This window comes from Triturus cristatus, chromosome 3_2 (genome assembly GCF_964204655.1).
Source record: "Triturus cristatus chromosome 3_2, aTriCri1.1, whole genome shotgun sequence".
In the NCBI taxonomy this organism is placed as follows: domain Eukaryota; kingdom Metazoa; phylum Chordata; class Amphibia; order Caudata; family Salamandridae; genus Triturus; species Triturus cristatus.
This window is the reverse complement of record NC_140584.1, coordinates 500572622-500600594: the sequence shown is the minus strand read 5'-3', so window position 1 is coordinate 500600594 and position 27973 is coordinate 500572622. Positions and strand designations below refer to the sequence as shown.

Sequence of the window (27973 nt, the reverse complement as noted above, 5' to 3'; positions counted from 1 at the left end):
TAAAAATATATGTTTGTTTTATTTTAGAACCAACAATAGGCATCAAAATATACTTTCTCAGAATGAGATGCTTTAGGTAAATACTTTTGCAATATGCAATTGGCTTTTGTAGAAAGTTACAGGTTGTTGCAGTAGGCAACACAATTTCAAACACAATAATGCATTGAGTTCAATGGAAGTTTTGAGTTATTTGCAATAGATAACTTTCAGGATTACTTTTGTAATTCCAGGACTAGATCCTAGATTCAGTCCTGGGTGAGTTCTTAGAAACAAGTGAGTAATGTCGACTTAGTTGCTGTTATGATTTTTAGACAATATTTTGCTATTTTAAAAGTTGACACTTAGAAGAAATTTCATAGAAAACAGTCAATGATTCCCTATGGAAGAAAATTCAAGTTGCAGGTATAGTATGTTCTCGTTACCTTTGTAATCCAGTACTGGGTGCCTAGACTCAGTACTGGGACCTGTATCTAAAACAGGTAAGTAATTACGTTTTCACAGTTTGTACGATTTTTAAAGAATATTTGAAGTTTGCAAAAATCGACAGAAGAAATTTCACAGAAAAACAGTCAATGATTTCCTATGGAAGAAAATTGGGTTACTGGTAAGTACGGTTGTGAATATTTTTCAGGATCAGTGCTGGGCACCAAGATCCAGCACTGGGACCTCACCTAACAGCAGGTGAGTATTTTCATTTTCGTTACTCGGCTGATTTTTGGTGAATATTGTAAGTTTTGAAAACTCCACACTTAAGAAGAAGTTTCAGAAGAAACCAGTCAAAGTTACCCTATGGAGAAAATTGAGTTATCGGCTTTTAGGTAAGTACTCGACTGGCAGAGTTAAGGTTCTGGGCACAGACTCAGGGGTCTCCCAGGGTCAGGTAGGTACAGTTGTTACACCATCAGCGGCGCAGGGGCAGCCGGGTGCAGAGTGAGTTAGGCCCAATGTTATCCTATGGGAGGCAGGGGGGCCTTGGTTGGTGGCTGCTGACTAGCAGGCCACGCGGCTGTGGGAGCTGGGCTCCTGGTCACTTGCTCAGGGCAAATGGGGAAGTAGATAGGTGCAAAGGTTACACTACCAGAGTCACTCGGGCAGCTGGGTGCATGGTGCTTTGGAGCCTTCGGGCGCTCAATTGATTTCAATGGGAAAGCTCCGGTTTGGAAAAGGACTGCAAGCTCGGGAACGAAGATTCTTCAGGTGCCACCACCACTTCGAGAGGTAAGATGGGTAGTTGGAGGATAGGTAGGTACCCAGGAGTTGGGCACAGGGGGCCGCAGGGCGCCGGGGTGCCTTTTGGTGTCGGGAAATCTTACCCGCTGTTGATCACGGTTGGGGGGTACCTGGTTCTGAGGCTGCAGGCATCGTCGGGAGCGTCGAGGGAAGTCCTTGGGTGCCGGACTTGGGGTCACAGTCGCCGGGGGGTCGTCCTCGTGGTCTTTGTTCACTCCGGCACAGGCCAGGCTTGGCAGGTGCAGAGTGTGCAGGGTTCGCGGTTAAGGGCTGATGCCAGGGATTAGATGCTGAGTTTGAGCAGAACCTCTGCTCATGGGAGTCCCAGGTGCTTAGAGCCAAAAGGTAGCCAGGTCCTCCGGGGATTGTGAGGTTGCTAGCCACAAGAGGTGCCGGGTTGTAGCAGGAGCAGGTTCGAGGGTCGACAGGCCGGTAGGGCTGGGGCCAAAGCAGTTGGTGTCTTCCTCTTCTTAGCAGCTGCACGGCAGGTCTTCTTTCTTCTTGCTCTACTTTGTATTTTGGAATCTGTGGAAGGAAGGTTCAGGGGGCCCCCAAATACTAGATTTAGGGGCGTTACAGGTAGGTAAAGGGCAGGGACCAATGGGTCCCTGTCCCGAGGTGGGTACACCCCCTATTCTGCCACTCTCCTGTGGGAGGGGGGGCAGTAGCCTAGTCCTGATTGGGTAGGGCCTCCCATCTTCAAGATGGCAAGCGCCCGGGGATGTGCTTCACCTCGCCTCCCCCACCTGAGGGGTGGGGTTGGCAGGCTGGCACATCCCCTGTCCTTATTTGGGGTTTCTGGCCAGGCTTCCCACCAGAATGGAGGCTGCAAGTGGCCTGGGGAAGCTCACAGAGGCGGCATGCCTTTGAAGCTTCCCCCTGTCCATCCTGGGGAAGGGGACCTAGCACCTCACCCAGGATGTGCATTGTTGCAGGCCCAGGAGAGCAGGGGCTCTCCTACCCAGGGGTCCAGCAACATGTCTGCATGTGGCAGCCTCTCAGACCAGACGTGGATTGTAGGTTAGGTTAGGTTTCAGGGGGCATCTCTAAGATGCCCTCTGGGGTGCTTGGTACATTAAATCCCACACTGGCATCAGTGCGGGTTTAATGTGCTGCGAAGTTTGATACCAAACTTCTCAGTCTTCAGTGTTGCCATTATGGTGCTGTGGAGTTCGTGTTTGACGAGCTCTCAGCACCATGTACTGTTAAATGGCAGTACTGCACTTACAGAGCCCAGGAATGGATCTGGTTACTGTAGGGGCACAGGGCTCATGCTCCTGTGCCCACACCACTGGCAGAGGGCACCCAGCTAGAGGGGTGGCTGATGTATGCCAGGCCAGTGTAGGTGGTGGGCATGGCACACATCCCATGGCACACAGGGATGTGTGCCATGTTGACTCTTTGTTTTGTCTTGTACCCAGACACTCAGCCTGCAAGGGCAGTGTGTGTGTGTTAGGGTACAGGGCCTCTAAGGGTGACACAATGAGTGCTGCAGCCCCAGAGGCCTTCCCTGGTCACAAGGCCCTGGGTACCTAGGGTACCATTTACCAGGGGCCGACAAGTGGCCAGGGTTTGCCAATTTGGGTTTGAGGTTTTTAGGGAAGAAACATAGGTCCTGGGAACCTGATTGGCAGGAGTCCAGGGCACACTCAAAGTACATTCAGCAAAAAGTGGGGGCATACCATGCAAGAAAGATGGCACTTTCTCACACTTAACCATGAAATAATGACCACTTGCCTTCTCAGCTTCTATTTGTAAACAAATTTGTTGTGACAGTTACCCAAAACAAGGCACATGATTTATTTTTTAAGACTAAGTAGTCGGTCCATTTCTTTTCGATATGGATAATTCGATTAAGGTGAAAATGTCTGAAGTTCACTTTGGCACCACTTAAAACTAAAGACAGAAGATTATTTCCAAAAAAAATGAAAATGAAGGGACAACATCCTGTAAAGAAGATGAATGGTTGGAGGGACAGACTAGATTTAGGTACAGAATGCCACTCCCTTCGTAGCCAGCACTCACACACACGTTGTGGTGCAGAATCACTGTCCCGCATAGAACTACAATCTCCTATCTTCAATGGTGCCGTGATTGGGAATATGTGCCAGGTAAGTTAAACATGAGAGAAATAAATGCCGGAGAAAAAGCAGTCTGGCCTCTTTCTCTACATTGGTTCAAAGGGTGGTCTCTTTCAAAGCTGTTAATGCCCATATATCTGTGGTGATCTGTAGGGCAATAGATGTCCAGTATGGCGAATATACTGAGCTTTGGGGGGTATAAAGACTTTTGGGGTATATAAATTATCAATTGGTAATGCAGCATTATTATTGGTATTGGATTACCAATCTCAGTTTAGAACGTCTGCTGGACCCTTCCAGCTCTGCTTTAAAGAACGAGAAACAGTGAAGGATTTTGATCCGAGCTACAATACCATGCGATGATGAAGTGATTCAACTGGTCCCAGCTCTTTTATTCCATTCTCTTCTGAAGACTTTCTAATGGTGCGTTTGGATGTGGTCTGGTCCTTTTCAATGATTAACTGCTCTCTGCTTGCTCATCTTCAGGAAGGAATTTAAAAGACGGCATATGTGAAGTGCCTGTCCTAACAGGCCAACAAGGACAAAACCCTGATTAGCTTATTGTCAGATAGGCTCTTGTCCAGATTCTCTTTTCCCAGTGTCTGTTCATTTGGGACTTGAAACTGGCACTTGTTTAGGGTTCTGTGTCATAAATTGTGGTGCACATGACCTATATTGTATACATTCTTGCAAGACAGCCCTAGATAGTTTTCTGCTTCTGAGGGTGGACTCCCTTAACCATTGGTTAAGCAAGACCTTTTGTATGGGTTGTGTAAACCTCTCATTCCACTAAAAAGCTATTGATGTAGCAGGTGCCGACGACACTCAGCTGCTGTTCACTTGCAAGAAGAGAGAGGAGTTTAACGGGGAGAAGATTAACAAATGCTTGAGAGAAATCTTTGCCTGGTTCAGACAGAACCATCTTAAATGTAACCCGGAAAAGTCTGAAATGATCTTTTTCGGTACCCCCCCTCTGGACGCCTGGAAACAATGGTGTCCCATGTACAGGTCTCCCCCCCCCAGTCAGCAGTTAAGATTGTAAAAAACCTGGGAGTGAAAATTGATGATGCCTTATCTATGGCGCCCCAAGTACAGTCAGTAGTGGGCACATGCTTTGGCCTCTTGAAAATGCTCCGTAGGTTTCTCTTCCTACTACCGACCTCGCACAGACAGACGGTCGTTCAGGCCCTGATCACCACCAGATTGGACTATGCCAACGTCCTCTATCTGGGCCTTCCGAAGTTTGTGCTCAATAGACTGCAAGTCGTGCAGAACGCTGCAGCCAGGGCAGTCCTGAGACTTGGACCTAGACACCGGATCTCCCACCACCTGAAGAAGCTGCATTGGCTGCCTGTCCGATGCAGAATACTTTTCAAAGCACTTGTCCTTGCCTTTAAAGCTCTACATGGCATAGGGGCACATTACATCTGTAGAAGAGTTTCATACTACGTACCTGGCAGATCCCTTAGATCAGCACATCAACACTTAATCGTTATCCCTAAGTGTCTTAGAGCCCGCCGTGCCGGACGCACGTTCCAAGTACTAGTGGCTAGATTCTGGAAGAAGCTGCCTCTTTCGCTGAGGCAAGCCACGACTATAATGGTTTTCAGTAAACAACTGAAAACCTGGATGTTCCGACAAGCAGTATAATGGCCGACCGCCCCTTGACCGATGATCATCTCGGGCCTCTCCATCTTTCTGTCTCAGCGCCAGGATACTCTTCTGAGTAGCTGTGCGCTCTACAAATCCAGTTTTAACATAACATAAGGCAAATGCTACTTACCAGTATGCATCCGTTCTTGGCATGTAGAGCTGCAGATCTACACACTGTGCATAGATCGCCATCTGGTGTTGGGCCCAGATGTTTGCAGTTGTTTTTTCTCTTGGAAAGTCTTTGGAAGTCACGAGGTATGCGACTCCTCCTTTGGATCGTATTGTGCATGGTCTTCGGCTCCATTCTCAGATTGTTTTTCGCCAGCAGATAAATGGAGTGTAGTAATAAGCAGTGAAGATGCCCATGTGTGCTGTGTCTAAATAAGATAAACTGGAACAGATAAAGGTAGCCGGGGAGGCGGGTGGGCGTGTGTAGATCTGCAGCTCTACATGCCAAGAACAGATGCATACTGGTAAGTAGCATTTGCCGTTCGAGGCAAATGAGCTGCAGATTACACACTGTGCATAGATTATATAGCAGTACTCGCTCCTAGCGGCGACCACCAGTATCTGTTGCAGTGGTTTGAAACAATGTTTTGAGTACAGCCTGGCCCACACTAGCTTGTTGCTTAGTTTGCACATCTACACAATAGTGTTTAGTGAAAGTGTGCGGTGCAGACCATGTAGCTGCTTTGCAGATATCATCTAAGGGGATGTTCCCTAAAAATGCCATGGAATCCCCTATCTTACGTGTAGAGTGGGCTTTAGGGGGAACAGATAGCGTTCGTTTTGCTTTGTGGTAGCAAATCTGTATGCATTTAACAATCCACCTAGCTATCCCAGATTTGGAGATGGGGTTGCCTTTATGTGGTGGTGAGAAAGACACAAACAGTTGTTTGGTCTTACGAAAGGGTTGTGTTCTCTCGATGTAGTAGAGTAAGGCTCGTTTGACATCTAATGTGTGGAGAGCTCTTTCTGCAATGGTCTGTGGCTGCGAGAAGAAAACGGGTAGTTCCACAGATTGGTTTAGGTGAAAGGAAGAAATGACTTTAGGGAGGGATTTTGGACTAGTGCGGAGAACAACCTTGTTATGGTGCATTTGCAGAAAGGGTTCTTGAATGGCGAGTGCTTGTATCTCAATGACCCTTCTGAGGGAAGTGATGGCTACAAGAAAAGCAGTTTTCCATGTTAGGAATTGAAGTTCACATTTGTGCAGAGGTTCAAAGGGAGGCCCCATTAGTCTCGTGAGAACGATGTTTAGGTTCCACACAGGTGAGGGTGGCACTCTGGGGGGAATTATTCTTTTGAGGCCTTCCATGAAGGCTTTTATGGCAGGTACTCTAAAGAGTGATAGATGTTGCCTGTTTTGTAGATAAGCTGCTATGGTTGCAAGGTGCAGTCTAATAGACGTGTAGGCTAGATTGCATCTTTGTAGGTGTACTAAATAGCCTATGATGTGTTGAATGGACACATCTAGGGGATTGAAGTTGTTGTTGTGACAATAGACCACAAAACGTTTCCACTTGGCTGCGTAGCAAGCTCTAGTGGTAGGTCGTCTAGCTTCTCTAATGACGTTCATACAGTCTGGGGGAAGATTTAGATAACCGAATTCTAGGATTTCAGGAGCCAGATCGCAAGGTTGAGCTGAGCTGGGTCCGGGTGCCTGATTTCTCCATGGTTCTGGGTTAAGAGGCGTGGTGAGAGGTGTAACTTTTGGTGCGGTACTACAGATAGTTCCAGCAGTGTGGTGTACCACGGTTGTCTGGCCCAAGCTGGAGCTACTAGGATGAGAGTGAGGGAGTGGTGTTGTAGTTTGTGCACCACTAATGGAATGAGTGGGAGAGGAGGAAAAGCGTACGCAAATTTGCCTGACAAGTTCATCCATATCGCATTGCCTTTGGACAATGGGTGTGGAGACCTGGCGGCGAAGCTTGGGCATTTGGCGTTTTCGTGGGTGGGGAAGAGGATGCCCCCACATATGGAAGTACGGGTGAATAACTTGTGGATGGAGTTCCCACTCGTGGATCTGTTGTGTGTCTGCTCAGCAGATCGGCCACAGTGTTTTGGACTCCTGGGACATGTTGGGCTAGGAGAAAGATTTTTTGGGGTATGGCCCATCTCCATATGCTCTGTGCTAGCTGAGAGAGCGTGTGCCACCTTGTTTTTGTATATAGTACATGGCTGTCATGTTGTCCGTGCGGACTAGGATGGCCTTGCCCGATATATGTGTTTGAAAGGCCTTTAGGGCTAAGAATATGGCTAGTAACTCCAGATGGTTAATGTGGAGTAACTTTTGTTGAGGTGTCCACCTGCCCTGCATGGTGTGATGTAGTAGGTGAGCTCCCCAGCCGGAGAGCGATGCGTCCGCTGTCAGTACTATCTGAGGAACCGGTTCCAGGAACGGTCGCCCTTTGGAAAGGTTTTTGGTGGTCCACCACTGCAGAGAGCGATGGGCACGACCGTCTACCAACACCAGATCTGTCAATTGACCCTGGGCCTGGTTCCATTGGCGCGCTAAGCACTTTGAGAGGACGCATCTGGAGTCTTGCGTGAGGTACTATGAATATACAAGAGGCCATCATTCCTATTAGTTGCATAAACACTCGAGCTGGAAGAGTGTGTTCCAGTTGAAATTTGGCGCGTAGAGACTGAATGCTTGCTATCCTGGCAGGACTGGGGTAGGCTAGCGCTTTTGAGGGGTCTATGGTGGCACAGAGGTATTGTTTTACGTGGGACGGTTGCAGATGGGACTTTGTGTGGTTTACTGTGAAGCCCAGTTTGTGAAGTAGTTGGATAGTGGCGTGAGTGTGTTGTACACACTGGTTGTAGGAGCTGGCTTTTATTAGCCAGTCGTCTAGGTATGGGAAGACGTGTATGTGTTGTCTTTGCAGGTGTGCTGCCACTACCGCTAGGCACTTGGTAAACACTTGCGGTGCTGTGGTGACTCCGAATGGGAGCACTTTGAATTGATAGTGTTGACCGTCCACTACAAACCTGAGAAACTTTCTGTGAGCTTTGTGAACGGGAATGTGGAAATAGGCGTCCTTGAGGTCTAGGGTGGCAAGGAAGTCGTTCTGGGAGAGTAGGAGAAGCACCTGCTGTAGTGTGACCATGCGGAAATGGTCTGAGTGTATGTAGTGGTTTAGGGGTCTGAGGTCCAGGATGGGCCTGAGAGTGTCATCCTTTTGGTATGAGAAAATATAGGGAGTAAACTCCTATATTTTGTTGGTGGGCAGGAACTGGTTCTATTGCACTCTTTTGTAGGCGGGAGAGTACCTCCGGCTTTAGAAGTGACAAATGTGCCTGAGACATTGGGTGCTGTTTGGGTGGAATGTTTGGGGGGGTAGATGTTAGTTCGAGGCAGTAGCCTGACCGAATTATCTGTGTTACCCATTTGTCTGAGGTGATGGTAGTCCAGACAGGAAGGAAATTGTGGAGTCTGCCCCCGACCGGAGTGGGATGATCTGGGGGAGTGGAGGGAAGTCAATGGGCAGGGGTGGAGGCAGAGCGGGAGGTGTTAGTTTTTTCCTCTGCCTTTATTGTTGTTACCCCTGTAGCCACCTCTCTGGTAACCCCTAGTGAAGGTGGATTGGGTAGGGCACTTTTAGGAAGTGGAGGCGCTGTCGGAGGAGTAGCCTCTGGAGTTGCTTCTAAAGGAAGAGCGGCGAAAGTAGCGCCTGGGAGGTTGTGACTGCAAGACTCCCATAGATTTTGCCGTGTCGGTGTCCTTTTACATTGTTTCAAGGGCAACGTCGACGTTGGGGCCAAACAGATGTTGCTCATCAAAGGGGTGGTTGAGGATGGAACTCTGCACCTCAGGTTTGAACCCTGAAATCCGTAGCCAAGCATGCCTACGCAGGAGGACGCTGGTATTAATGGCCCTAGAGGCGGTGTCAGCTACATCGAGGGCGCAACAAATGGACGTATTGGTGATTACTTTACCCTCCTGGATTAGCTCGATTCTTGTATTTGTCAGGGAGGTGTTGCATTATGGCTTCCAGTTCATCATAATGTGCCCTGTCATATCTTGCTAAAAGCGCTTTGGGTGTTTGCAATGCGCCATATGTTGGCAGCCTGGGATGCAGTTCGCTTGCCAGAGGCGTCCAGGAGTTTGGACTCCTTATCGGGTGGTGGAGCCTCACCGGACGCCTGGGAGTTTGCACGCTTCCTCGCATTGGAGACTACTAGGGAGTCCAGTGGTGCGGGGCCTCTGATGTAGGTGGGGTCTGTAGGGGCGGTCTTATACTTTTTCTCGATGCGAGGGTTGATGACCCTGGCCCTGACCTGGTCTTTAAAGACCTCCGGTGCGTGCTTGATAACCCCTTTAAGCATGGGCAGGATGAAAGTGGCCCTCTGTGTAGTGTCAAAAGTGTCTAGGAGGAAGTCCTCCTCCACGGGGTCTGTGTGGAGATCAACTCCGTGGTAGTGTGCAGTCCTAAGGAGCAGTTGGTTAAACCCCATTGTGTCTTCAGGCGGGGGGGGGCGGTCTTGAAGGGTAAAGGTCGTCCTGCGGGACGTTAGGGACAGCTGGGATGTTGTAGTCGTCCCATGGGTCTGGGGAGCCTGTAGGAGTGGGGTCCACTGTGGGCTGATCATGGGGCCCGTCCCCTGTGTCGTCGTAGTCATCCTCATCAGGAGAGGTTGTGGGGGAATGATGAGGTGGGGGAGGCGGAGAAGGAGGAGGAGGTGGGGGAGGCGGAGAAGGAGGAGGAGGGGGTGAAGGCAGTCTCAAAGGGGAGGTAGCAAAGTCCTCTTTAAAGGTGGAGCTGGGGCAGGCTTGTCCAGCGGTCTCTTTTTGATGCTGAGCATCAAATGTTCAGTTTTAGGGTCTTCGACAAGTGTTTTTTTGTAGTGGATCGGGCCGAAATCTGTGGGGGGCCGATCCTTCTGCGCCGAAGGTGTCGGAGCCATAGGTTTTTTAAACTTCAAGTCGGCATCGGTTCGCTGTTTTGAACCGTGTGGCTTAGAAATGTCCGGTTGTTTCCTCGGTTCCAAGATGACTTTCGGCTTCGAGGTGTGGGAGTCGAGGGCCTTTGGTTTTTTGCTCGGCTCCGGGGATGGAGTCGGTATCGAGGAGCTAGTGCCAGTCTTCGGCACAGAGTGCTTCAGTGTGGAGCTCGGCGCGGAGGAAGCGCCCATCTTCTTTTTCGGTGCTGGTGCCGAGGAGTGTTTGTCGGCACTGACGGTAGGCTGGCTCGGGCCAGAGCCGCCGGAAGGCTTGATGGGCTTCTTAACCGGGCCAGAAAGCGAGGTATGGGAAGCAATGTCTTTGGTCGTGCCTAGGCCCGAGGGTTAAGGCGTGACCGAAGCCTTTTTCGATGCAGTCGAGGGTGGGGGTCGATGTTAGTACGCGCGCCCCTCTGTGCCGGAGTGATGTCCTAGACATCTGAATCGTCGGCTTCGGAGGCGGTGACGAGGCCCTCTTCTGTTTGCTGCTCTTCCGGATTATAGACGCCGTCTCCGAAGATGTCGTTGGGGGATCGCAGTCGACGAGTGTGCCATTGTTCTCCTCGCTCGTCGGTCCTGAATAGTCTTCTTCGAACGGAAGGATTTGCAAGCCGGACAGTCTCTTGCCTCGTGTTCTGGGGAGAGTCAGAGGTTGCACACCTCATGGAGATCGGTGTGGGGGAAACTTCGACCCACATCGAGGACACTTTTTAAATGGAATCCTTTCCATCAGCCAGGAACGTAGCCCAGGTAGGCCCGAAGGCCTTAGTCGACGACCGGAATCGAAGACTTCGAATGATGAGTCGTGTGGAGATCACAATACAGCGGAAAGGGAAGGATTGCGCGCCGATCAGAAGAACTGAAAACTGTTCGGAACCGGAGCGCGAAGAACACATACGAGCCCGATGCCGGAAAAAAACAATCTGAGGATGGAGCCGAAGCCCATGCGCAATACGATCCAAAGGAGGAGTCACATACCTCGTGACTTCCAAAGACTTTCCAAGAGAAAAAACAACTGCAAACATCCGGGTCCAACACCAGATGGCGATCTATGCACAGTGGGTAATCTGCAGCTCACATGCCTCAAACGAGGTGTTTCTAATATTTCAAATAGAAAGTTCTTATACACTTGCATAGTTTCCTTGTTGTGAGAAAGTGCCCTCTTTCTTGCATGGTATGCCCCCACTTTTTAGGTCTCGGGACCATCCGGTCTGCCGAAGGCAGAACCGGAAGTCGAGATTTAATGTTTTGGAGAAGAGGGGCTTGAACCAGCCCCTCTTCTCCCCTGTTCTCCATTGGCTGGCCTCTTCAATGCTGGCCAGCCATTGGAGAAGAGGTCCCGTCACTCAGTTCAGGCCCCGTCCTTTTCGGATCGGGGGGCGTGTTTTTTGCAGAAAGTCTAATTATCTCCTCCAGCCAATGGCTGGAGGAGATAACAGCAAAACACGCCCCCGAATCCGAAAACGACGCTGCGTTTCTCCGAGGCATTTCTGCTCTGCCTCGGAGAAAGGCGGTGGTGTGCCTTTTGCTCTGCCTTGTTTAACAGTGAACTCTTCAAAAGCTGTTTACGAGAATTACTTCTCTGAAACTCCCAACGGTGGTATCATGAAACATAGCCTTGCTGACACAAATCTTCTTAATTTTCTTTACTCTGTCTCTCCGACTTTATTTTTACTCTTTCTGTAGTTCCTCTATTTCGAAATATTCCCCTAATACTTTTTTCGCCTCATTTCCTTACCACGCTAATATTTACTTCCTTTTCCTATTTTTGTCTTGATATCCTGGTCTCATACGTTTTCTGTTACGCTTATCCGCCCCCCCCGCCCCACGAATGGTAAAGCGAACGTTAAATGCAGTAGAAACAATAGGACCCAGATGGCACACATGAAATAACAAGCCAATCGTTGTCCTCGCTGCCCAAACTGTGCAGCCTAATGGCTACGCGTCAGTGACGCAAGGTAGAGGCCGGGTGGCTCTCTTAGGCGGAAGTCTAATCGGCTAAGCCGAGGCGCATGGAAGGAGGGTTGAGGGAGCGACAGGAAGTTCCTAGCTGTTGACGGTGTATACGGGCCGGGTGGCTCTTGTCGGCGGAAGTCTCCTCACCAATACCGGTCTCATTTGCTCGGGGTTATAGGGGTCTTTTGGTCCCCTCAGGCCGCAACGTCGCTTTCTTAGGCGATAAAGCAAAAGTCACCCATTGAGGATTGAAGAGGCCGTCAACAGGCGGGAGGCGAACCAGGTACATCCACCACCCGAATTATCTGACTAGAACGGAGAACACTCAGAGGTCTCCATCATGTACACACGCGGGAAACACCCTAACCCTCGCTCTCCGAGAGACCCTGAGACATGTCCAATGTTACCGATTTTTCCTGATTACAGTTAAGGCGTACTTTACGGTGTTAGTGAATTACTTGGCGTCGATCATTGATAACGGTTTCAAACCGGGCGACGCAACAGCAGACTGCGGTCCCGCCTCTTTATTCCCTGTGCTTTTCTGTTGAGTGATCGCCCCTGTTACTTTTAACTCGGAGCAAGTGTGTGACTGTGACATGTGTGGCGGGTTATGGTGACTTCAACATAGAAGGTATATCGCTGTAACGGTAATTCCAGTAGTGGTAGTTTGCAGGTGTAAATATCTAGGTTTAAGAGCGCAACTACCTCAATCCGGGCCAGTGACGGAAGCTTAACTGGATAGCGGAAACAAACCAGACAAAACTATTGCCTTTGCCAGTTCTTGTTAGCAGTATCACCTATACAACTAGCACTGATTTTGTAATGAGTGATTTTGGGTTGGATGTTTCAATTCTGAAAACAGACTCTTGCATATTACTGAGGCCTCTGGTCACTCAGTTCTCCCCTTCACTCTACTTTCTTATGCAACCCTCACAGTGTTGGACACCTTTGCCCTGTTTTCTCTCCAAATCATTCTCAATGTTTCCAGCTGCATATCTTGCGTCCTCTTTCCTCTTCAGCTGAGTCTTTTCACTGTCTCCTTCTGCACATACTTCATTCATCACCTCAACTTTATCCCCATACACATAATCACACACTCCCCTATAAGCCCTCTATTTTCATCATTTTAGCACTTAGCAGTGAAGCACTTTAACACAACTTCTTGTAGAATCCCAATTGTCACAAATGTAGCCATCACACTTTGTGCTCTGCACAGAGACCACTGATTGCATTTGCTTGCAGTCTAAAAACCTTCCTGACCTACTGGCAGACACTGTGAAAAATATGCATTCCATTCAGAATTGGGTTTGGAGCTGTCTGATGTGGCCGCTATGAATCCCAATAACCTGAACTCACCCACAGAACTAGATGTGACTCATTTCACGGTAAATGCTAGACAAAGGTCATATTGCATGAAATGGAGGGAGGACTGAGGTACACAAATCTATATGTGGAAATGAGTATTATGGGACAGAATGAAAATAGGTGAGATAGGACGTCAGATACTTTCCCTGATTGCATTGTGTTCACGTAATATTACTGTCTGACAATTATTTTTAAACTGTTGACATGATCTTTTATTTCCATCGATGTTCTCCTGAGAACTTTCCTCCAATCACTGGGCCCAGAATAGATAGAAACTCTTCAATGGGAGCTTTGGCCAACCTCCCTTACAGTTTGCTTTCCTGGTCTGTCCCATCTGCCCCTCTCTTGCATTGTTACTTACCTGCCCCATTACCCCATTGTCACTTGCCTGCCCCTTTCGCACATTGTTGCTTTCCTGCCCCGTCCCACCTCCTGTGTTGTTGCTTTCCTGCCCATTCCCTGTTGTTGCTTGCCTACCCCTTCCTGTGTTGTTGCTTTACTACACCCCTCCCACACAGGTACCTTTGTACCATGGTGCAAGGGTGCCTGCGTTGAGGGGAGGATTATTTTTGTGCAGGAAGGAAACCTGCACAAAAATAGGTCTCGCATTTGAGAGAGATTAAGCTATTGACATTGTAAATAACAATGCAGTTTCTCTAAATGTTTTAAAAACAAACAAAAATAATGTAATGAGCAATGCCAATAGCTCTAACTTTACCAATGCCGAGACCATTGCATTGTAAATGCTTATTGCTGATGTGCTTTGACTAAGTGTGCCCTGGGCTCCTGCCAATCAGGTGCCCAGGGCCTGTGTTCCTTCCCTAAAACTGTATTGAAGCCTAAACCCAATTGGCATCTCATGCCACAGGTCAGCCCCTGGTAAATGGTACCACAGGTACCCAGGGCACTGTGACCTGAGAAGGCCTCTAAGGGCTGCAGCACTTATTGTGCCACCCTTGGAGGCCCTGTCCTCTGACACTCACACACTGCCTTTGCAAGCTGCGTGTCTTGGTGCCGAACTAAGCGAAGAGTCGACATGGTGCACATCCCTGTGTGCCATGCCCACAAACCACTGCCCTGGCATATATCAGTCACCCCTCTAGCTGGGTGCCCTATGCCAGTGGTGAGGGTACAGGTGCATGAGCCCTGTGCCCCTACAGCACCCAGGTCCATTCCTGGGCACTGTAAGTGTAGTGCTGCCATTAAGAGTATATGGTGCTGGGAGTTTGTCATTACGAACTCCACAGCACCGTAATGGTTACACTGAAGACTGGGAAGTTTGGTATCAAACTTCTCAGCACATTAAACCCACACTGCACCACAGAGGGCATCTTAAACTCTACCAACCTCCATTGACCTGACTGAGTGGCTGCCCAGGTTGCCACCACCAGACATGTTTCTGGACCCCTGGGTCGAGAGTTTGCTGCTCTCGAGGGCCTGAAACAATTCACATCCTGGGACGAGGTGCCAAGCACCCTCCCCCAGGAAGGGCAGGGTTCAAGGGCAGGGTTCACGAAGGAGAAGCTTCAAAGGCATGCCGCCTTTGTGAGCCTCTCCAGACCATTTCCTGCTTTTAGCAACTGGTCTCCACTGGTTCTACCCCCCACTTTGGGTGGGAGAACCGGTGGGAAAAACAAGTGAGGAAGAGAGGTGTGCCCACTCTGCCAACTCCACCCCTAAGGTGGGGGAGGCGAAGTGAAGCACAACCTCGAGTCCCCGCCATCTTGAGGATGGGGGGACCCAGCCAACCAGGGACAGGCTCCTGCCCCCCTCCCACTGGAGTGTGGCAGAATAGGGGGTGTACTCACCCCAGGGAAGGGACCCATTGGTCCCTGCCCTATACCTACCTATAACGCCCCTAAATTTAGTATTTAGGGGCACCCTGAACATTCCTTCCTCAGATCCAGCAACCAAAAGAAAAAGAAGAGAAGAAGGACGACGAGAAGCTGTGCAGAGCTAACAAGAGGACGACGCCCACTGACTTGGCCCCAGCCCTACAGGCCTGTCTCCCCTTGAACCTGTTCCTGCAAAACCCCGGCGTGCCCAGCAGACAGCAACCTCAAAAACCCCGGAGTACCTGCCTGCCTTCACTTTCCAAGCTGTTTCTCCCATGAACACCGGACTTGTTTGAACTGCAGCTTCTGGTGCCAGCCAGGAACCGCGAATCCAGCCAAATCTGCACCAGCCGAACACAGCCAGAGCGGAAAAATACCACAAGGAGGTCCCTTCGGCGATCCTGACCCGAGATCCGGCGACCCCTGACCTGCCTCAAGCCTCCAGACGCCTGCAGCCTCAATCCAGAGGACCCCCCTACCGCGACCAGAGCGGGTAAGAAAATCTGACATCCCAAGGCACCCTGCACCCGTAGCCCCACAGCTTTGTGTGCCCAACTTAGCGGTGCCTAACCAACCCTCAACATCCAAACTTACCCCTCGAAGTGGTGGTCACTCCTGGAAGATCCTCGTCCCAGAGCCTGCAGTGTTTCTTTGTCCCGGAGAATCTCCACTGAAATCAACAGGGCACCCGACCTCAAAACAGCACCCTACCCTAGTGCCGCTGAGGCTGCCCCTTTTGTGCTAACTTGGTCCCCAACATGTCCTGAGCTTAACCCTAGGAGCTTTGCTCCCACAACCCCGTGGCCCACTTGCCAGCAGCCACCAACCATAGTCCCCCTATCCTCCATAGGATAACATTGGGCCTCAACACTCTGCACCCGGCCTCCCGAGTGCAGCTGAGGGTGCAGCTACAGTGCATCACTGACCCTGGGAGGGAGGCTTAGCTGACAGAGCCTGGAGCTCACTCACCCGCCTAGCGGAGGTGATAGTCACCAGGAAGGCAGTTTTCAGAGTCAGTAGACGAAGTGGACAGTTGTGAAGGGGCTCAAAGGGAGCGCACATCAGAAAAGTAAGAACAAGGTTCAAGTCCCACTGAAGCATTACGAATGGAACAGGAGGGAACATATGAGTAATGCCCTTGAGAAAACGGGAGACAACAGGGGACTTGAAAAGAGAAGGCTGATCAGGAAGCCTTAAGAAGGCAGAGATTGCAGCAAGATAACCCTTCAAGGTGCCCAGAGCAGAGCCCTGATGGGCCAAGGAAAGAAGAAAGAGGAGAACCTCAGAAAGAGGGGCAGAAAGGGAATCCACAGCCTTTGCTGTGCACCATGCCACAAATTTGTTCCACCGGCAGGCGTATATCGTCTTTGTGGAGGGACGCCTGGCTGCCAGAATGACATTACAGACTTCAGGAGGCAAGTCAAATGGCATCAACTGCCGCCGCTCAATCTCCACGCATGGAGGTGGAGGCTGGACAGGTTCCGGTGGAGGACCGTCCCCTGCTGCTGCGACAGAAGGTCCTCCTGAAGAGGCAGTCGTATCGGGGGATCGATGGACATATTGAGTAGCTCGGGATACCAGTACCTTCGTGCCCAATCCGGAGCCACCAAGATGACTTGGCCCGGTCGCGCCTGATCTTCAGCACTCTGGGCAGAAGTGGTATAGGCGGAAAGGTGTACAACAGACCGCAACTCCACTCGCGCCGAAAAGCGTCTCCGAGCGAGTGCCGCCTTGGAAATTCCAACGCGCAGAACTGCTGACATTGCGCGTTCTCTTCGGTGGTGAATAGATCTAACCAAGGCTCTCCCCACTACAGAAAGAGACCTTGCGCCACGTCCGAGTTCAGACGCCATTCGTGATCCATCATGCACCGGCGGCTGAGTTCGTCTGCTCTTGCGTTCAGAGAGCCCGCCAGATGTTGAACCACCAGGGTGATGCCCTGATGTACCAGCCATGTCCAGAGGCGCAGAGCCTCCTGACAAAGGGTCCACGACCCCACCCTGCTCTGTTTGTTGCAATACCACATGGCGGTGGTGTTGTCTGTGAACACCTGCACGACACTTCCCCGGACAGAGGGAAGGAAGGCTTTCAGTGAAAGTCGAATCGCCCTCAGCTCCAATAGGTTGATATGGAGCCGAGTCTCCGCCGGAGACCAGAGTCCTCTGATCTCCGCCTCTCCCATATGCCCCCCCCCCATCCCAGGAGGGACGCATCCGTCACTAAGACATGCTCCGGTTGGGGTAGGGAGAGGGATCTGCCGCTGACCCAATCGCAATTCGTGAGCCACCACTGCAGCTGGTTAGCAGTGCCCTCTGAGATCAGGACATGGTCGGACAGGTTGCCTCGATGCTGGGCCCACTGAAACTTCAGCTCCCACTGCAGAGCCCGCATCCGCCACCTGGCGTGAGGTACCAACAGGATGCAGGAGGCCATCAGCCCCAGAAGCCGCAGCACCAACCTGACCGAAACCCACCACTAAGGCCGGAAGATGGAAATCAGGGCCTGAATGTCCCGGACCTGCTGTTCCAGCGGATAGACCCGGAACTGCGCCGAATCGAGAACCGCTCCAATGAAAAGGAGCTTCTGGGAGGGACTCAGGTGCGACTTCGGCACATTGATGGAGAACCCCAGCGAGTGCAGGAGGTCGGCCGTATTCTGGAGGTGGAAGACGACTTGATGGGGCGAGCCCGCCTTCAACAGCCAGTCGTCGAGATAGGGGAAGACTGAAACCCCTGAACTGCGCAGATGAGCTGCGACCACCGCCATCACTTGCGTGAACACCCGAGGGGCACTTGTGAGGCCGAAGGGGAGCACGGTGAACTGAAAGTGCTCCTGACCCACCGTGAACCACAGGTAACGCCGGTGGGCCGGCAGGACGGGGATGTGGAAATAAGCGTCCTGCAAGTCCAACGCTACCATCCAGTCTCCAGGGCAGCCAGAACCTGAGCTAAAGTGAGCATCTTGAACCTGAGGTCCAAGATCGGGCATAGGCCCCCATTGCCCTTCTTGGGAACCAGAAAGTAGTGGGAATAACAACCACGACCTACTTCTGGACCAGGAACGCGCTCAACGGCCTCTTTGGCCAAGAGGGCTGAAACTTCCTCTCGTAGAAGATGCAAATGATCCCCCGACATACGGTGGTTCAGCGATGTCATGGCTGGAGGGGTCGTCTCGAAGGGGAGGGAGTAGCCCCTTCGGACGATTTGCAGCACCCACCTGTCCGACGTGATGCGAGCGCCAGTGGAGCAGGTGATGGCGAACTCTGCCGCCCACTGGCGTTGAATGGGCCTGAAAGCTCGGACTAGGAGGTCTTTGAGGCGGATGCTGCCGGGGTGGATGTGGACTGACCGGCACGTTGACCTCCATTACCGCCTCAGCGGAATCCACGTCCGCGTGCAGGTTGGTTCTGCGGCCGGTGGCAGAGCGGACTTGAGGAGGCGCCCCTTCCTTGGCCACAAAAGGGACGAAAGGCGGAAGTTTGCGGCCGCGGGGCCGAAAGACCCAAGGACTTGGCCGTGGCCCGGGAGTCCTTGAACCGAGCCAGCGCACTGTCCGCCTTCTCACCAAAAAGGCGAGTGCCATCAAAGGGCATGTCCATGAGGGAACTCTGGACATCCCCCGAAAATGACGTGGACCTCAGCCAGGCGTGACGCCGAAGCGCCACCGTGGTGGAAATCGCCTGACCCAGCGAGTCCGTGGTGTCAAGTCCACACCTTATGGCATGCCGTGCTGTATCTCGACCGTCAGCAAGTGCTTGAGTGAGTCGTGTCCGGGCCTCCACCGGGCACAAGGGCAGCACGTCCTCCACCGTATCCCACAGAGAGTGGGAATAACAGTCCAAAAGGCAAGCAGTATTTAAAGACCGCAGTCCCAAACTCAGGGATGAGAACAGTTTCTTGCCAAACTGTTCCAACCTCTTGGATTCCCGATCCAGAGGAGCGGACGGGAAGGAGGATTGGGAGGTTGAGGCCTGGATAACCAGACTCTCGGGGGTGGGGCATTGGGAGAGGAAACTGGGGTCGCCCGGAGCAGGGCGGTGGCGCCGGGCAACGTTCTGGTCCACAGGAGGGACTGTGGAGGTCTTGGACCAAGTGCCCTGCAGAACGTCAATGAGGGCCTCATTAAACTGCAGAAGAGGCTCAGTGGAGCTTGCTGTCGGTTGAAGGACTTCAGTGAGGACGTTAGTCCTCACGGCCACAGCAGGCAACTCGAGCCCTAGGGCTTCGGCCGCCTTGCGCAGCACCACTGAGAAGGCTGCACCCTCCTCCGAGGCCACAGTCGGAGGAGAGATGAAACCAGCGTCCGGGGAGGTATCCAGACCGCTGGCATCCGCCAATTCCTCTGCCCAGTCCTGAGAAAGTTGGGCCTGAGCGGCCATAGGGTCTTCAGACCCCTCCCAGTCGCCCTCGTCATCCGATTCCCGATAAACAGGAGGAATGATCGGAGCCAGGCAGTAGATGAAGCGTTCACCAATCGGCGCCGGCAGCGGCGTCGGACCGGGGCTATACTGGGGAACGACGTCGTCCGGGGGCGTCGTTGGGGGTGGAACCGGTGTCGGCGCCGGCGGAGGAGGCGTCGCGAGGTCGAACGGCGCCGACCGAGATCCAGGCCTGGATCCCTCGGGGACCTGCGGCGTCTGGGCCAGAGCCGGCGTCTGGGCCAGAGCCGTCGACGGCGCCGGAGCCGTCTAAGGCGCCGGGGCCGTCGACACGCGAGGTCGCCCAGTCGAACCTGCGGGGCCCGAAGGCACGCCTACAGGCGTCGACGGCGGAGCCAGGCCCCTCATGGCCGAGAGGAAGGCACTGACTTCCGTCGGAGTCGCGTCAGTCCCAGGAACCGGCGGGTATGGGAACGGACGCGGCTCCTGCGGCTCCGATGGAGCCGCGGGGGTGGGACCACCCTGACCCTCAGCCGCGTCCCGTGACCGGCGAGGGGAGTCCGAAGAGCGATGTCGTCTCTGGGACTTCTTGGAGTGCTTCGACTTACCCGAAGACCCCGACGAGCGATGACGATGGCTGCGGCTCCGCGATCGGTGCTTACGGGCACGCTCCCGCCAAGCTTTCGATGTCAAGGCCTGGCAATCGAGGCACGACTCCGCGTCATGGTCGGCCACCAGGCAATAAAGGCACCGGCGATGGTGATCCGTCACCGACATCAGGCGATGACAGGCGTCACAGGCTTTGAAACCAGGCATCCTACCGGCACCAGAGTCGAGTCGATAGACCAAAATAAGTCAAAAAAGTTATAAAAAAAATGACTAGGGGTAAGCTCTTCCCAGATCGGCGCTTACTGGCGCGGAAAAAAGAAGAACTGACGTCAGCGCGCGACGGCGGCGTCTAAGTACTCAGACGACGTCATTCCGGCGCACGACGTCGACGACGGACGCTGAGCCGCAGACGACGCCTAGCGACGCGCAAGGGGTATTGCTACAAAAATCTTTCCGGATCCAGCCTGACGCCTGGGGATATTCTAAGGTGAGGAATCTAACCAACGTGTTTCTTTCAGATCGCATTTTCTCAACTGTTTTCAGGAAATGTCCCAGTGCTGAATGTAGGTATCCAGCACCGAGTAAGAAAAGTATTGTTAAAGTAACTTACCTGCTAAGTGAATTTCCTCCCATAGGATAACATTGGTGATTCTATGTGAAAAAGTTTCAACTTTTGAAATACAATAATATTCTTTAAAAATCGTACCTCTAACTAAAACGTATTTACTCAACTGTTTTCAGGAAATGCCCCAGTGCTGAATCTAGGATGTTAGTAAAAGTAATCCGATATGCAATTAAATTACTTTTTACTGAAAAAGCCTATTGATTCCTATGTACTGAGTCTACTAAGTTTGTGCATCGCATTGCAACCCCAGAAAACTCGAATTAGTACAAAGTCCTACTATCTTTTGAAAGTATTCAACAACAGCATCTTGTAGCTGAAAAGTATTTACATGCTTACCTGTGCCAGGCATGCTTGGTTCTAGAAATAAAACCATATATTTTTTATACAAAACAATTGGCCTAGAGTTCAGTTCTTGAGTGTGTGAATTCAGTTGCTGACTGAGTGTGTACATCCAATGCTTAACACTGTCCTCTGATACGGCCTTACTGCTCGACCAAGCTACCACTTTAGAGAGTAAGGTTCTATCTAACTTTAACCTCTGCCAAACCTCTGGAGACCCTTAGACTCTATACACACTGTACCTCACTTTGGTGCAGTATATATAGAGCCAGTTTCATACACTTGTTCAATACTACTTAAAAGTCTGCTACAGCTTTCTATATGAAATGTGTATGTAGAAGCTATCATCCAGTTAAAATTGCAGAGCATCTATAACTTCTTCAGAGAGACACTTGGTAGTTCTCCCAGGTATTATGCTATTCAATATGCTGTATTGCTATCCAAGCTACCTGAAGGGCTATTTACAGCCTCTGGATCTCATGTATGGAATCATTGAAATACCAGTAAAGCGTATAGAGCCTCAACAACACACTTCTATCTTGTTTACTAAGGCTGAGCGCTGCCCAGCATTTATAGCTGATTTTGATGAAGGGCTCTACTTTAATGCTGGGCTTAATGCATCAGCATCAATGATCCCATAAGCCACCACAAGGACGTTTGTGCCAGCTTTGAATGAAATATGTTCACTGCAACACGAGAGCTTGCAAAGAAGGCTTAGAGCAGGGGTTAGCGAAGAGGAATTTAAGACGCACAAAGAATGTCCAAGTTAGAATCGGTTAGGAGTCACTGCCAGCCTGAATCTACTTTTATCACGACCATGTCTTGAATAATTGACATATTTCCCATAGTCACCATTGAGAGTCATGTTTCTGATGAAAGTACCCGGGTCCAGGAACAACCTTTGCTCCATTTAGCATATAAGTAAAACAAATATAAAAAATGTGGAGGGAAAAATATATTCCGATTTATCCAGTTAACGCCAATCCCAGATATATACTTGCATCCAAGTACGTCATATCAATGTATAGATCTCTTGATGCACAAGAAAGACATTTAAGCAAGTGTATGCGAGTGGATAAAGAAATCTCAAGCGGTGAATTTGAACCTATAATTTGGAAGCATTCATCAATATTATCTGCGTTGATTTTTCCAAACGACTCTAGACCCAACCACCAGATTGAACAGTTATGCAAACCGTGCATATTTTTACCAGAACACATGCGGAAGAATTAGCTCAAGCCAGAAAGCCAGGCACACGTTCAAGTACTGTACTGAAGTTTGCATTTAATAAAACAAATATTGTAATGTATAAATGTTCCATAGGCAAAGATCAACTTTGAAAGAAATAGTTTAAATCTTAACCTCTACTGATATAATAATTTAAACTGATAGGAAAGATGTAGAGAGATACAGTCGGTTTTAAACTCTGATTTCTACATAAATATATAGCAAATCTTTCCTGCTAACACTGCCATATCAACATGGAAGTCCATTATATTAAATCAACTACAGGTGTTGGCAATAGAGTAGCTTTTATTACATAACACTGGCGTTTTTGTTTTCTTTTTACAACTTAAAAGCAAATTCTACTTAATGTTTCTCATTCAGATTAGTCAATTATTTGCCTCTACTTATGAGTGGGACCTGGGTACAAAAACATAGCTTAAACCTGCATCTATGTGTCTGGCTTAAAAATAATATTCCTAGTATAATATGAGATTTGGCATTCCCTTTTCCAAAAGGTGATCGGAACTCATAAAGCATAGTGGATGCACCACTTTAAAAGCTACACCGTAGAGCTGCATGTACCCCTGTGCACATATAAATTCCACAGTCAATATGACCAATAAAATGGTATTAGTTGAAGTTTGGGGTCTTTATGCAGCTATTATTTTCATATGCAGCGTTCAAAAATGCCACACTATTCTTCACCTTCATGACATTCTCCTCATAAAAATGGGTAGAATAATGAATTCTGTTGTAATTAAATTTCCTTTCAGTCTTCCAAACCTTGCTAGAAAAAGACAAACAAAACCAGGCCCAAAAAGTGCGGTGGTTTATCACAGTCTGAACTGAACTAAAAAAAAAAAAGAAAATTCTTTGACAGTAGGACAGTGAAGTATATTTACAAATAGAATAAAGTAAGGAACACCTCCCAGTCTAGTCACTATCTGACCCTGGATCCGCCCCTTGCTCAGATTCATTCCCTGAACCACCACGAGAGCCTTCATTATCGGATCCCTTGTCTGATCCCCTTGATGACGCTCTTTCCGATGCACTTGGGGAAGGTGGAGGAGAGCCACTGCCCCCTGAGCGAGCTGAGACATTGTCTGATTGTTCCGAATCGGAGCGTTGTCGCTTTCTAGCCCACTGATCGTTGTCGGAATCTTCATCGGACTGGCGGACGATGGCCCTCCGGGGAGTCCCAGGTTCGCTTCCCGACATGTTTCTATTGTCATCAGAGCCACTATCTGACATGATACGCTTCTTCTTCTTCTGCGGTGCATCGTCTGAATCGCTGTTACTGTTCTTAGCATTTCTGAAACAAAACAATATATGCATTATCTGAAGATGTGTCCATGTGAGCAGACACGTACACTCTCACAGCTGCAACTACCCAACCTTTAAAAGGGAAACACAAGTTTTTCTTCAGATGCATGTATTAACTGTTAAAATGAAGGCTGTGTATTGGGGAAGAGGGTTAGCCGATGATTCCTGTCTGTTCATGCAAACTATACAAAACACTCATACCCATCATCTGCTATCTTGAGTTTATCCTCATCTGATGAATCGTCACTGGAAGAAATTATAGCCTTTGATTTGATTTTTCCTTTCATTGAAGGTGGCATCCGTTCAGGTTTGGGCTGCAAATAGAAATTAAAAAAATATACAAAAAAAGCTAAATGTTACTTTGCATGATGTCACTTAGATACTAAAACCCAAATCATCACACCCAAGCATGGGATCAAATAATCCCACTAATATTTGCATCCTGATTTGTACATGGAGTGGCTTTCTCCGAAGAAACTCCTAGATTGTAGGAAACATAACTCATTACAATTTCAATGAAATTTAGCATCTAGCAATCTGTTTTTAACTGAAGGCCCCTGGAAGAGGAAGGCAGATTGTCATACTTAACTACCAATACATATCATGTCTAAATCAGCTGTAAATTCCAGGTGGTTACTGTACATTTCCTGTTTCTAGCTAACAGTTGTAAATGCTCTACTGGTTAACTAATATGTGATGCCTGCTACGGTACGGTCCCTTATCAAAATATTCTGAACATCATCCAACTGATCTCTGCATTCTTATGTATTAATTGATTATGCAGATCTAAGTGTGTAGTTAAGGAATTGGTGTGTGGGGGGAACAAATCACCTGCTGGATACTAACAGAAGCAGGATGCTTTATCTGGCAACAAGCCATATTACAGAATGAGTGTTTTTCAATAGGCATCTTTAATGTGCTGAATGAAATGTTGCTTTTTAGAATGTGTTTAAACAAATTTGAGAGGTAGATGACTAGAATTAGGTTAATCCAGATCTAGCAGGTCAGCACTATGGAGGCAGGACATATTTTTAGGACCCAATTGATTAGGATGTAATGAAATTCAGTTCGCAAATATCCAACTACTTTTTTTTTATGAATAATGCAGCCCAAAAATCTTTCATAATAAGGGCCATCAAAGTAATAGTATGTAAACCCTTGTTGAGCTAATAGGTTAGTTAGCGGCAAATATATCAATGGAAGCGATTCAACAATATGGCACAGTTAAAAAAAAAAAAAAAAACAACTTTCGAGCTTGGGCTGTATTATGCCAGCTAAACATGCTTACCTTCTCTTTTTTCTCTTTCTTTTTACGCTCTTTTGGTGGACGTTTCTTAGGTTTCGTAGCACCCTCTTCATCACCGTCATCAGATCCAATATCTCCTTTCTGTGGCCTGAAACCCAGAAACTATTTTATAATAAACTTGAATAATGCACGCAGACCTTATAGGATATTTCCTCTCTACAACTGTACCGAATATATTTCAGAGGACGGGTTGACTGCACGTTGTCTCAGCCTTTATCCAACTTGCTCAACTAGGACTGCTCTGACTTCATCCTTATTACATGATGCTGGTTTAACCATCATCTGGATTTCCCTACTCATATACACCAGAACTTATTTAAATAACATGCCAAATGACAAATTTGCCTCTTGTGTGCTTTTTATTACCTTTACATGTGTCACGCTCTCAGAAGTCACTGGATGCAGTGTGAAGGACTTAAACACATGTTCTAACAAATCTTCATGAACTCTTTGCTATACAATACGTGAATTGCACTTAAAACATCTGAATAAAACCTTTTCACAAGAAACCTTCAAGGAGTCTTTATAATCTATGTTCCTTGATCTTTCTAGACTGCTACATAAGTATGCAAGACTAGCTATATTTAATTTGAGTGTTTGGATTCGCTATGTTTATCCTTATAATTTCTCTGGGATAGTGGTCCCTAACCATGTGTCAATAGGAATGCATGTATACACCAACCAGATCATTTCAATGGCTCATAATGGACGCTGGGTGGGAGCCCAAAGCTTTGTGGCCTTTTTATTTTATTTTTGTACATTCTGCGCTTGAAAGAGCCTGATAATCTACACCTGCACAACATCCATTGCTCAAACCTTGCATTTCAAATACTCTGCAAAAAGCAGCTTCGGAAATGGGATGCTTCTATTTCAGAGTGGTTATTATTGTAGTGAAATTCATATCTATACTGGGACTTTCAGGAGTTTGAAGTCTAAGAAGCAGTGGCCTGCAAACTTTTAAATGCTGATCCTCCTCCACAAGTTAATTACCACAGTAAACTGTAACCAATTAATTTTTGTGTTTATTTTGGCTTTTTGACATTCGTTTTTATATTATTACCTAACCATAAAGTCACTTTAACCTTTATTATTTTCAGTTTATTGTTAAGGTTTTTTTTTTTTAAACATAAGTTAAGATCTTATTCCAATACCTAATTACACTAACCTTTGGTTTCTTTTTTTTTCAGCGAACAGTTTTTTTCGTTGGCTGATACTTATAGGACTGAATTTTTTCACAACCTTGTTAAGGGCAGCGATCAGACAGTGCCCGCTAAGTGACCAAACAAGTGTGAGAAAACACACTATCAGGCTAAACCCCCTCTTTTTTGAAATTTTGCGAAAGAATAAAAGATTTTTTAATTGCGCTGGGTGCCCTCTACAGTGCTTTATTTTTTTTTTCATTCATGGTACAAACCATCCAGATATCACTGCATTGTAACCTTTAATTTCTCAAAATCAGCAGAAAAGATTTAAGCCAAATCACAAAAGCCACGCGTTGAGTAAAGATCTAACTTTCTGACAAATTTGGGTTCATTCTGATAACTAGTTATTTCTTTAACACTTCCTAAAATTCTTATGGGATATTGCGTTTGAAAAACGTGTTTTGGGACCCAACCTTTTCTCTAGCCTTGCTTGACAGACCACCCTGAAATTTACCAGGAAGAAGCTTAGACCAATGGTCTTTTTTTTTTTTTTTAACGTTTTGTGAAGATTGATCAAACGGTGCCAAAGTTATTAGCTAAACAAAAAATGGTCTTCCTATGAAAACTCAGGCCCTACTATAAATCTACACTGACATAATTACAATAAGTTTCTAACAATGGTTTTGAGACTGAATACAAAAGCAGTGTTTTCAACCTTCGGGAAGGTTTTCCACATTTTTCACTACTTGGGACTTGCTGACCATTTAGCACGGATACAGACAGAGAACATCCTGGCTTCTCAAAAATATAAACTGTCCTTAGAGGCAACTCAGGGCTATCTGTGCTAAGCTTTCAGGTGTGTGACTAAAACTGTGTAACCCTCAATAAAACAAACTTCAATCCTAACAACTATCAGCCAGGACGTATTAAGAAGGGGATCCGTTTACCATATTTTGTTGTCTGTATTCATAATCACTACACATATTTTCATGTCTGTAATGATAATGTTACGTATGCCTTACATTTGATTAGCTCCAAATAAAGCCTTATAAAATAAGACTTCATATTTGTGTGTGTTCTATTGGTGGAAAAGGAAATGATATACCAACCAAAAATGCTAGACCTGACCGATATTATTGTATTACTCGTACATTTCAAATGCAACCCTTCTCTGGATACATCCAGTAGGAATTCGCCGACCACCTGTTCTAACTACCCGCTCTGTACTTACTTTACGGCCAAAGGAAATCTACGTGCTGTGGTAAGGATTAACCCCTGACACATAATTACATTAGTTCCACCTGATTGATATCCCTGGCAATAGCTCTGCTTTGTTTAAATATATTTTTTTTAAATCATCAAACTAGGCTATGAAGAACAACTCTACACCAAGGGGACCTAAAAATTCCAAGAGAAACCAGTGGATCACGTCCAGGCATACGTTAATACAAAAACACCAGTGTGCTTTGCAGTCCCCTGCATGTGTCTAGACAGGTGTGGAATGAGCAGTTTTGAAAGTAATAAAATTCCAGAGCTTTAGAACAGGGTTTGCTTAGTAGAGCATCCAACTGATTTAAAAGCACTCCAATATCAGCCAATGAAGTGAATGCATTGATCAGTCACTCTCCCTAGCGGCTACAATGGCTCACGTTTTCAAAGCACATCAGAGCAAAGGATCAAGAAGGGTGGCTGACCAGGGAGGCAGGTAGGCCACATGTGTCTATGAAGAATATGAAAACTGGAGATCTGTAGTTCTAGGTAACCTGTGTGTTCTTCAGCATTCTACTGTGTATTAGAAAGCAAGTAGTTATTCACATTATCTACAGGGGTTGTGTAGACCTGCTTGTCCAACCAAAGAATTTGCTGCTGCATCAGTATCGGTATTCAGGCTGTAGTGCTTAGTAAATGTGTGCCTGTTCCATCACACCTGCTCTTTCTGCATATGTGGGAAAGTGGG

At 48.3% G+C, this 27973-nt stretch overlaps 1 protein-coding gene across 1 annotated transcript in view; it reads right to left on the bottom strand.

Moving 5' to 3' along the window:
- Positions 1–22282: 22282 nt before the first annotated feature.
- CTR9 (CTR9 component of Paf1/RNA polymerase II complex) overlaps positions 22283–27973 on the bottom strand; it is a 178270-nt gene continuing 172579 nt past the window's right edge. The window contains exons 23-25 of the mRNA XM_085648181.1: positions 24857–24962; positions 23770–23882; positions 22283–23557 (exon numbers count right to left, since the gene is read on the bottom strand). Of these exons, the coding sequence (XP_085504307.1) occupies positions 23179–23557; positions 23770–23882; positions 24857–24962 (598 nt within the window). The 3' untranslated portion in view covers positions 22283–23178. The remainder of the gene's footprint in view (positions 23558–23769; positions 23883–24856; positions 24963–27973) is intronic.